The sequence below is a fragment of the Scardinius erythrophthalmus genome (assembly GCF_964197995.2).
Source record: "Scardinius erythrophthalmus genome assembly, chromosome: 2".
In the NCBI taxonomy this organism is placed as follows: Eukaryota; Metazoa; Chordata; class Actinopteri; order Cypriniformes; family Leuciscidae; genus Scardinius; species Scardinius erythrophthalmus.
In genome coordinates, this window is record NC_138222.1 from 29,543,803 (window position 1) to 29,555,804 (window position 12,002).

A 12,002-nucleotide genomic window follows, 5' to 3' on the forward strand; every position below is an offset into this window, starting at 1 on the left:
AGACACACACACACAAACACACACGTGCACACATGTACGCACACATACATACACGCACAGACACACACACACACACACACACACACACAGACACACACATACACAAACACACACACACATACACACACACACACACACACACACACAGACAGACATGCACATACTATTACTTTTTTTAGGTATATACATAAACACGCAATACAGCCAAATTACTCCACGTCATTTATTTTTGTGGAAAGCCAGTGCAGGCCTGAGCGGCGGTCATATTTTGTACCGCGATGCGGTACATCTAGTTATATATATGTACCCCCTGTTAATAGGTTAAGTCACGTTTCCCATTCCATGACTAGTAAAATAATAGCAATTTACTCTCCGTAAAATGGCGTAATCCGCAGGGTGATGGACCTGTCTATGTGATGTACACGGAGATGGGTAAAAAGGTTGATGGCTACACATTCTGCCACGTCACGTGTAGGACAACTCGAGGTATCGCACACCGGACGCTCACTTTCTCAGTTTATGGCCAGCAATATTCTTATGTTTAAGGACATTATGAAATTAAGATAATGTCTGTACTATGTTATGATTGTACTGTACAATTAAATGCAGTAGTTGTGGAGTCTGTGATCTGAACACTTTACCTCAGAGCATCCGTTAACTAAATGAATTGAGAATATCACCTGAAAATCCGATAACATCAGCAATTTTCATTCAAGCAGCTGATTTCTGTAAATGAATGTAGAATTAAATGTATATTGCAGCACAGGGTGAAGTCATTTACGATGATTTGAGACAAATATAATGTAAATTTAAAGTCCACATGAAATCAAAATTGACCATATTTACTTTGTTTGTCTAAATTGATCGTTTAGAATAAAACCCTGCCTTCTATTAAATATTCCGTTTCACTGGGAAATACGTCACAACACTGGAGAAAAGTCGTTTGCAACTTCCGGTAAATCAAATCAAATTTGCATTTGTAAATCACTATTTGTGAATCACTTCCTGCATTTATAGATCCCCCCCCATGCATGTGTGGATTTTGAAACCTTTCTAGTGTCATGACGTGCAGACAAATCCACAAATAAGTGGACTCCACCCACCGTCTACTTAAGCCAATCGGATAACAGCCATTTGCGCTGACCAATCATAGCACACTCTCGCTCCGACCAATCACATTTTGTTTTGTTTGAAATAACTTTGCTCAGTCATCTGCATAGGCTCAAATAGGAAGTATAAGGCCCATAAAATTGGTACAGTAAAAGATGTTTAATTTGGATTTCGTTAGACCATTAGACTGTGTATTAAGACAAGCCACTGTATTATATTTTATGAGCCTTTGAAAATACCATAGAAACGGCGCTTTACATCTACGCTTTACATTTACAACACATTATGGAAGCATCATATTATTCAAGATGGAACAGTAAAGCATCAATAAGTAGCTGACTAATGAATAACTGGATTCAACCTTGTGATAAACATGCGAGTTTGTGTCCATCCATCCATCCATCTTCTTCCGCTTATCCGGGGCCGGGTTGCGGAGGCAGCAGTCTAAGCAGAGATGCCCAGACTTCCCTCTCCCTAGACACTTCCTCCAGCTCTTCCGGGGGGACACCGAGGCGTTCCCAGGCCAGCCGGGAGACATAGTCTCTCCAGCGTGTCCTAGGTCTTCCCCGGTGTCTCCTCCCAGTGGGACGCGCCCGGAACACCTTCCCGGGAAGGCGTCCAGGAGGCATCCGGAACAGATGCCCGAGCCACCTCAGCTGACCCCTCTCGATGTGGAGGAGCAGCGGCTCTACTCTGAGTTCCTCCCGAGTGACCGAGCTTCTCACCCTATCTCTAAGGGATCGCCCAGCCACCCTGCGGAGAAAGCTCATTTCGGCCACCTGTATCCAGGATCTTGTCCTTTCGGTCATGCCCCACAGCTCATGACCATAGGTGAGAGTAGGAACGTAGATTGACCGGTAAATCGAGAGCTTCGCCTTGCGGCTCAGCTCTTCCTTTACCACGACAGACCGGTACATCGACCGCATTACTGCAGAAGCTGCACCGATCCATCTGTCAATCTCCCGTTCCATCCTTTCCTCACTTGTGAACAAAACCCCAAGATACTTAAACTCCTCCACTTGAGGCAGGAACTCTCCACCAACCTGAAGTGGGCAAGCCACTCTTTTCCGACTGAGGATCATGGCCTCGGATTTGGAGGTGCTGATTCTCATCCCAGCCGCTTCACACTCGGCTGCAAACCGTCCCAGTGCATGCTGAAGGTCCTGGTTTGATGAGGCCAACACGACAACATCATCCGCAAAGAGCAGAAACGAAATCGTGTTGTCACCAAACCTGACACCCTCCGGCCCCTGGCTGCACCTAGAAATTCTGTCCATAAAAATGATGAACAGAACCGGCGACAAAGGGCAGCCCTGCCGGAGTCCAACATGCACCGGGAACAAGTCTGACTTACTGCCGGCAATGCGAACCAAGCTCCTGCGAGTTTGTGTATTAGGTGAAATTACTGTCACACAACAGCCAACAGCGTTTTCTATTTCTTCAGTCAAGCAGTTTTAATGACGCATATAGAACATCTAACGATCTATAGAGCCTTATAAATAGTATTTTAAACCTTAAATACATGTAGTATGATTCCCTTTGTTTGTAGAGAAGATATTGGTGGGTTCTTTTTAACCGTGTGTCAGGTTGTTGCATTCCAAAGAGATCATACCATGCATTTAAAATTTAAATGCCCAGCAGACAAGCGGTATGCATATTTATTTATCTGTTAAAACACTTGATCACTCAAATAATATTCCATATGAAGCAGACTTAATAGTTTTTGATTGTAAAAGTTACTTACAGCATCCAAAATAAATAAAAGTTTTTTTTTCATTATTGCAAGATTTTTACTTGCATGCATGATGTTTTTTCGGGCCAGCCTGAATGCTGAGATGAGAGCACGCCTGCCTGGAAACGGACCTTTAGGGACCTTTTAAGGAGTATGTGGAGTGGGTCCTCCTCCACAACGGTTCCTCCTTCACTGAAAGTGGAGCCTGAGCCCACTGCAGATTGACGCCTGAGCCATAGATCGCCCCGGAGCCTAAGCCAACCATGTCTGACCAGGTGTGTGAGCCGGCAACATCTCTAGTTCCTGTAGACATATTTGTGGAATATGAGGGGATGGAGTGGAACCCTACCCCTTCAACTATAGTGGATAAAGATGCATTGGACTCTGAACTCTTGGTTGATTTTGAGACTGTTTCTATCCTGCTTGTTTTGTCACATTACACTGAGCCTGTTTCGTCACCTAACACTGAGTTACTGAAATATGTGTTCCTGCCCTGCCTCCCACTCCCAACTACACTGCCTGTTCTGAGTCTACTGAGAGATTTATGTATACATTGTCTGCCTGTTCCGAGTCAATAAAGAAGATCGTTCCTGAGATATTTGTCGGTCCTGTATTTACCTAGAGATTTTTTTGTGAAACCCCTGTCTGTACTGCCCTGTACTTCAGCCCACCCCTCAGCCCTTCGTCTCCTGATCAGTTTATCATGAATACGACTCAGGTTGAGCATTTGCCAGTCCAGCCCTGGAGTGTCGACCCAATAGCCCCATCCAGAACCTCCGTGCCAAGCACCCCATCTCAGCTCCTCGCCCCCTCTGCTCCACCTGGGACAATCGTCCTTACGGCTACACCAGGGTTCCTCATCCCTCAAGCTCTGCCTTGGTCAGTCGTCGCTCTGCCATCGCCATGGTCTTACAGGACTTTGTCAGTGACTTGTTCTGGCCTCTGGCTTCACCTCAGTCCTCAGGCACACCGGCTCTGCCTCAGGCTTCCGGCACCCTGGTTTCACCTCGACCGCTCGTCCCATCGGGTCTTCGGCTCCCCCTGGGTCTCCACCACCATCGGCTTTGTCTCAGTCAGTTGTCCCCCTGGTTCCACCGGTCAAGCCTCCACCATCCCACCCTCCCTCCCTCGACTCTGCCATGGGCTTATGTCATAGGATTCCGGCTGGGTATTCCACTCTGCTTAATATTTTTTAGGTTTCTTTGATGAATTAAAAGTGCATAAAATATTTTTTTGATCAGTGTAATGCATCCTCGCTAAAAAGTAGTAATATCTTTTTTCCTTTTTTTTTTTTTTTTATCACACTGACCCCAAAAAATAAAATAATAATAAATAAATAAAACCTTTTTTTACTATACTAAATTTGAACATCACCAAATAGAGCCACTCCAAAATAACACAAAGTATATGGATATTGCCCAAACAAACACTGTAATACACTGTGTGTAACATGAAGTATAAATAAAAGCCTGCATACTGCAGGCTGCTCAGATTTACCAATGTTCATAAGTATTGACCTCCACAATCTCCATGATAAGGTTTGTGAAATTTTATTGAAATGTCAAATAGTATAAGAGAGTAATGCAAGAGAGTAATGCTAGAGGGTGGGTGCCACCCTTGCTTCGGCACATTGGATGGACCTCACTGGGGATTTCATTGTGGATATTATGAAGTGTGCCTTTTTTTTTTTTTTTAAGTCTTTGTAAGACACCATTTTCTTGTTGTATACATCCTCATTTATGGTTGCAAAATTAATGTAAGCAGGACATTTCCCAACATACACAGTCACACAAGAATGTGTTGTTGTGTCTGATTGTTTGAATGTATATGAGCTGTTACAAAAATGTAGTTTCTAGTTATTGTCAGTATTTTAGTACATTCCAGTAGTTTTGATTGGGTGGACTAGCTGTCAATCAGTCGAGGCCTTAATGTTGCCCCTCCCTTAGTTTGCCAGCAGGTTGTGCTCGTGTTGCTGCTTCAAAGCAGTAAAAAAAAAAAAAAAAGACAATTTAAAATTCTGACAATACATATCAGCAACATGTGTAGCCATGGCCAAATTGTAATTAGTGTCTGTATGGTCAATTTCTACATTCTCCTTTTCATTTATGCCACAAAAATGTGTGATAAGGGTTTTGTGTTCTCGTTAGGGAAGTATTATGTGCTTACTCATTCAAAAATGCTGTTTCTTGAGTAAATTAGCTAAGAATGAAGGCACTCTAAAGGGTATGTTTTCAGAAAAACTGTTGCCAGAGCATCTTTATTTTGTACTTATGAGGTTTGCAGTGCATCCAAAGGGTGAGAATCTCAAAAAAATCCCAAGTCTCTGAATTCTATGTTTTTGAGGCCCGACATGCTAGATTTGTTACCAGAAACCCAAGGGTCTAATGATCCTTATTCAAGAGACCTCACAGTTACCCACAACACCACACTTTATGGAAATCTCCATCTGCCACTGTGCTGAGATGTGGCCTTTCAGAAAGATCATATAAACCAAAATAGATTAAATGTATATGGAGAGATGGATGATGGAAAACACAATTATGCTGCATTTAGTGGTCTACACAGCGAAATGAAAGAAGCCTTTATTTCTTAAGTCTGTGAAGATGTCTGATAGTTTGATGTGTCCATATGATGATTCACGTGGATGTAACAGTTTGTCCGGGCATTGCTGGTCAAATCTCCTGTGGAAAATCATCTATTTAGTCAGAGGAGTACGATAGACTTCAAACATAAGAAAAAGAGCTGTGGGCGGTTCTGTACTGTCTAGCAGAGCTAAGGAGAGGATAGAGAGAGGAAAAGGGGGAGGGGGTATGTAGCGAGAGTGGGTTGTATGACTCATTCTGACCTAGTTTATGGGCTAAGATGGGTAAGTAAGGGATAATGCAGAAACGTGATAATGAAATATTTTTTTGGTCTCCAACATTTAAATCAAAGAATAGTCATAACAGAACCACAAAACCTATTAATTTAGGAGGAAACTGAACCAGTTTGCTCTGGGCACTTTAGTTTGCTTTCTGATGTCCAGGTAGGCAATCAAATAGCTGATTTGCAGTCTTACAGCTTTAGAGTTTCTCACTGTTTTTAACACTCTGCTTGCCTATGTTAGTTTGAGTTAGTCCGTGTTTTCGTAGTGGGGATTTTTCATTGACTTTCTGCAGGTTGCATCGATACACCGGAAGGTGGTGACAAGTGACTGTCTTTATGAGTGGATCCTTGAATCATTTAGTCAACTGATTCGTTCAAAATACTGATTCGTTCAGGTACGAAAACAAATCCGTAGTTGCGTCCGAAGTTCCATATTGCCTGAGAGGCACAACAGTTAAATAAGAACTGTTAAACCAATATGTTATATATAGTATGGTAGTACTATATAGTATTTGAATCATTCATTCAAAATCACTGATTCAGGAACGAACATTGCAAAGCTTCTACTTTTACTTTGGAACTATTTCAGTTTACAGTGCAAAAGGTAATATTGTGTCTAAAATGTAAGTTACTCAGTATTAACTACTTGTTTATTGAACCATTGTATAAAAGCAAGATCCCACTCGCAGTCTTGCTGTTGGGTCTCAATATAAGCATTCTAAACGAACATAAGAGGAGTACTATATAAGCATTCAATCACTTTTGTCAGTTAGTGTTTATCTAAGATCAGACTCAACAAAAAGAGTGCCATGTGCCATGTCACACCCATAGTCATTTGATTCTTGCTTTATATCCACACATGCTGGTTTATTTTTAGGGAAAGTATCTAGTTCCTTGTTGCCTTAAACCTTGATAACAGTGCCCCCATGAATTGTCATAAAGCAAGATTTCAAATGTAAACAGTTCATTGTGAGTGGAAAAGAGAGCAAAATATGAATTGTCACGATGCCCTGTGGTCGTGCCCAAGTTTGTGGTGGAGCCTAATAAACCCTTGTGACTGGCTTGTGTACAAAATAACATTGGTGCTGTGAAGTTAATGCATCATTGAGCAAGTATGGGATGTTGCATACATATTAAATTATACCATTACACTGAAGAAGTGATTGACCTGTATTTGGGAGACTGCATAAAAGACCCTAAAAAAAACGAGACAGTGGTTTTCTTTGGCATTGAAATTTTGAAATCTTTCCCAGAAATAGTTTGATGAAATGAATTCGTTTTCTTCCTTGTTATTCTCTCTCCATTTAAAGTATTAATAGTGTAAAGACCCAAGGAATCGGGATTTGGAGGAGGGTTTATGTTCCACTTGAAATGAATCTGATGTAAGGTACTTGGAATTTGGTTATATTAAAGCTTTGTGTTACTCTGTGTGGAAGAAAAAGAACAGTTGGGATTGGAATGCATCTGTATGTGCTGGGTGCAGCATAAGGTAAAATATTATGCAATGTAGTGCTATGGACAATTATCAATATTTTAAAATAGAGGTCATTATTTTCACCAACTGTAATCTACTTTTCTCTCAGGTAAAATTCTAATTCACACTCTGTAGATCTCTGGAGATTTGCGTCATCGCTAACTTGCATATAAAACAAGTTCCAACAATCACAGCAGCACTGCTGAGTCCCTGAACATCATTTGGTGCCAAGTACGTGTTCGTGGACAGTAGATCTCAGATATGTGAATGTGAAGATACTAAATTCTAAACACTTCAAAACTTTCTGAAAAAAATATGAAAGGAAATGTGGAAGATATGGTAATATATGTATTTTAATAACTGGGGATGAAGGATGGCTGAAGCAGGTGGTTTGGCATGGTTGTTGGCAGGACAATTTGATGCTGATGCAGGCAGTCTAGCTGTCTTGCTGAGTAATGTATGAAATGGAGGGGAACCTTGTTATAGGCACAGACAGTGAAGATCAGCAGACACTGGGTGAGAGAGTGCAAAAGAGAAAATGTTTTAGAGTGAGGGACATTTACATTTGTCCAGGCAGATCTTTTCTGACTAAAGTGACATACAATAATGCAAAGTGGCAATAAACAGACAGTCAATATACAGAACTGATTATATCTCTCTGTCCGTATAGCCAATACGCATTGGCAGGCCATGAACAGTGCCTTGACTTATTTCTAGCAAACAGCAGAGCAGATCAGAGGTGTAACGTGAGAAAATTCCCAAAGGAGTAAAGAGGGAGAGGCCCTTAACCTGGTATTTCTGTAAATATGACACCCGGTTTTGGAGGCAAAGGCCACTCGCCGTGACCTTGCTTTTGAACCTTTGCGAGAGTGCTTCATCCTCCCCCTTCCACTGTGACAAGAGAACGAGATGATTGTTTTTTTTTATTACAGCATTAAGACATAATCATTAAATCTGACTTCAGCTTCATTATCATTTATCATGAAGTGCATTAATGAAGTCACTGAATATGCAGATTGAATCCCACCCTTTATGTCCAAACTGAGATGGTTTTCATTTAAGGAATGATTCACTAAAAATGGAAGTTCTGTCATGATTTACTCACCCTCATGTTGTTTCAAACCTGTATTTCATTCTTTCTTCGGTGGAATATAAAAGAAGATATCCATATTATGGAAGTCAATGATTACCAAAACTTTGATTTGTCATACTCAACTGGATCTATTATACACACAATATGCAACATAACAGGATGAATAATAATATTTATTATTATTCTTATAACGTGAAATATTTAATATATAATAATTGTATATAGCCTAATTAGACATTATTAATAATTCATTATCTTCCAGAATTTTAATAGCATATTTATATAGGCCTGTAGTAGCCTATAGACCCTTTTTCAGTTGGTAAACACGGTGACGTATTTGTGTGGGCGGAGCTTAGCTGGAGGCAGAAAGATCCCTCTGGCCGCTTCACTAACGTTAGTTTGCAAGTTTTGTTAGCTTGTTTTATAACAATGACTGGAGAAAATCCGATTTTGTCTTAATGTGCAAGGTCACTCACTGTCCAGGATGCCGATTGTTATTTGCAAAAGTTAATTTTAACGGACGGAACCAGATGACCGTACACGCTCAGTCAATGGACGAACTGACAGGATTAACGTTAACGCTACCCCCGGTTGAGTGGCCTTACTTCTACACCTACCCGATAGAGAAACTGAGGGTAAAGAGAAACTGAGGACATATAAATATATTTAGATGCCTATAATATAACTATGTGCTGAATGGTCATGTAAAGACTTGTGTGGTGCGATCCGCAGTTCTGCCTAGCCAGCGCCAAGACGACAATGTAAAGAGTGACACTACGGTGCAATTTTAATGATATGAATATTTTCTAGAAATAAAAATTCCAGATAGCCTACAGCTAATCATTTTTCATTGATTCTTGCACCCAAGAACACAACAAGATGACTTTTAATAATAAAAATAATAATTTAAGCTCCTTATTATGTAGCCGAATCTGTGCTGGTTTGTATTGGCCGCCTCCAGTTTTCCGTTTGTTTTGCCTCCAGCCAGCGCCGTGACGTAGGCGCAAAAGGGGTCTATATAGCCTAATCCTTAGGAAATGTCTGTCTTTCAGAGTTTCATATTCAGACTCTACAAAACGAATGACACGCTTTGGTCTGTATGTTGTGTCCCATCTCTCCTCCCTTCGGCCTCCATGTGACAAGAGAAACAGTTCTGCCCAATACGATTCGCATAGATCGAGTTACTGGCCCTGCCGCGCTGCGCCGCTGCTGCTCAGTTCACTCACTCACTCACCAGTCTCAGCCGGGCGGGTGGCGCACCGATGCACCGCTCCACACACACTCTCCGCTTCTCACATCCATTCAGCTCGATTAAGCCTCGTTGTCCGAAGATGACCGTGACTATTACGGGGCCATCCACGAGCCTAACCTCCTCCAACCGCGGAGAGTAGATCCGGAGCCGAGGAGAGAGAGAGTTAACCCCACATCTCTCTCGTCTCTCCCCATCATCTGCCTCAATCCTCTGGGCAGCAGAACCGACAGCTTCTGCTGAAATCTAGCTCTCACCCACAAACACTCTCCTGCTTTTAGCTCTCAAGACGCGTCTCTTCGGGATATTGTGGAAGTAATTCAACACCAGGATTTTTTTATTTTTATTTTGCTCTGTATTCGCTGAAGATGGATAATATAAACGTGGAGTCTGTGGAGAAGGAGTGCGGGGCTCTTGGTGGATTATTCCAGGCGATTGTCAATGATATGAAGGTGAGAGGTTTGACACGACGCTTTAAACACATGGAACCGTAAATTCTTCATGAGCGTGACCAGCATGCAGATGGTGAAAATCTGAAACCTGTTATCACGAAAGTGACTTTGAGCAAATAACCATAATGCAATAAACAATCGCCTATTTATGTTAGACCACAATGACAGGGGGAACTACTGTATGACATTCACTAGATAGATGCAGACATACACGCACGCACGCATAGTTTACATACGTATACGGGCATGTTGTGTATCGTTCAGCTCGATACATTTTTCCCTAATGCCGGTTCGGCTGATGTAGAGAGGAAATGGAGGGGGTTTCACTCACACAATGGGAAACAGACTCAACTGCTGCTGATTAAGCATATGTGGCCGCGCGCCATTCACACACCGTGAGATATGTTGCGTCTTGCGTTCCGTCATATCATTGGGTCTAGTAGCGTAAAAGAGCGACCGCGCTCGCGTGAAAGACCCGTATCGATCTTCTGTCGGGGTTCATATTTTAACCACAGCGTGAAAAGCACACACAATCGTTCTGAATGTATGCTGACCGATTTTTGGGTTCTCTTTTCCATGCAATAGCCTATATTCTGACGTTCTGGCAATAACACAGTCGATGAGACCCAATAAGCGACCACATGACTTCTCCCTTGAGACGCTTTCAACCTGCTTGTTAATTTCACAGTGTTTTACTGCATTGCCAAAAAGACGTGATTTTCTTTAGATCTGACAGCTTTAAACTTCACACCCACCCCATCTGACTGCATCTGATCTCTGCTCTCCTTACACAGATATTCTCTTCTCATTCATAATTTAACTCTTACTTCGCCAGCATGCTCATGGTCCCATTTGCTTCCATGCTGTTAAATGAGGGATTGCAAAATATGGGTCAGCTATCATGCCAGCATGCCTGTCTGTCTATATGTCTGTCTATTAAGCAGACAGTGGCATTGGCACAGTGGGTCGATGATGTTTGCCTCAGAGCCCCTCATTTCGGTGTCTGGCACAGTGAACGAGTGCTAAAGATCCAGATCCAGACTTCACCTTTAAGATGTAGGTTGATTCAGATGCTGCGCTGTTCCTGGTCTCGCTCAAGCTCGCTCTGTGATTGGACCTTGTTGCCGCGTGGATCCAATGCAGACATGCTGTTTGTCCTCGCCAGTCTCTCATGTTGCTATATTGAGATGGGGAAAAGCAGGGAAGTATTGTATAGCGGAGTTGTTAAAGTTGAAGAATTTTATGTTGATTACTCAAACAAAGTGCAGACATTTCATTCAGTAATGAAACAAAAAGGAAGTTACTGTTCAAGAGCCAAGATTTGGAAAATCTACCACTGTCTTCTCTCTGCTTCTGCCTTTGCGTGTCTTTGTTAGTGGGTTGTGGGCAGCCTGTGGCTATGCCAGCTCACTTGTCATATGTGTCTCATCACCAGAATGTCAGCTGGATCTTCTTTGTTTCATCTCTGAGGTCCTGACAGTACTGGAATAAATAAGAGGCCCCAATTCCCCACCTGAATCAATGAAGTATAGATTCAGCTCACTGTTCTACTAGTGCTCTTCTTCACCCAGAAGATCTGCAGGAAACGAGTATGTGGGGAAAATGTCACTGTATGTGAATGATTACTGTTTCCTGTCAAATAGGAACAGAAAGGAATAATATGCCATACAAGGCTCTTTTAGGAATGTGAATGTTGTTTCTAATTTAAAATCAGCATCAGTTTGATTTCGATGCAGAGCTGTACATGTGTGTTTTTGTGTCTGGCTCTTGGGGGGACATTGTTGTAAAAGGGTTGTTATGATGAGTATGGCTCTGGATCATGGGGGAGGATGATCGGATTTGAAGGGAGGGGGATGGAGAAATGAGATGGAAGGGGTTGAGGAGTGGAGTGGGCTGTCATATTTAGACCCACATTCTTACCCCCCTTCTTTAGGTGAAAGGGCCCTAAGCAAGCGAGAGGGACTCCAGCATTAGACGTGATGATGACACAAGCACACAGTTGTCTGTTTGCCAGCTGGACCTGTTGT

General features: G+C 42.2%; 1 protein-coding gene across 9 annotated transcripts in view; it reads left to right on the top strand.

Annotated features, from left to right (window-relative positions):
• The first annotated feature begins 9,492 nt into the window (after positions 1-9,492).
• The window catches only part of mtss1lb (MTSS I-BAR domain containing 2b), a 72,196-nt gene continuing 69,686 nt past the window's right edge, over positions 9,493-12,002 (top strand). For 4 of the 9 annotated variants that reach the window (XM_081359069.1, XM_081359070.1, XM_081359071.1 and 1 more), the window contains exon 1: positions 9,757-9,975. In XM_081359069.1, coding sequence (XP_081215195.1) covers positions 9,892-9,975 — 84 coding nt within the window. In that variant the 5' untranslated portion in view covers positions 9,757-9,891. Of the gene's footprint in view, positions 9,976-12,002 lie in introns of all 9 variants that reach the window. The other 5 variants (XM_081359074.1, XM_081359075.1, XM_081359072.1 and 2 more) reach the window with 4 other exon arrangements.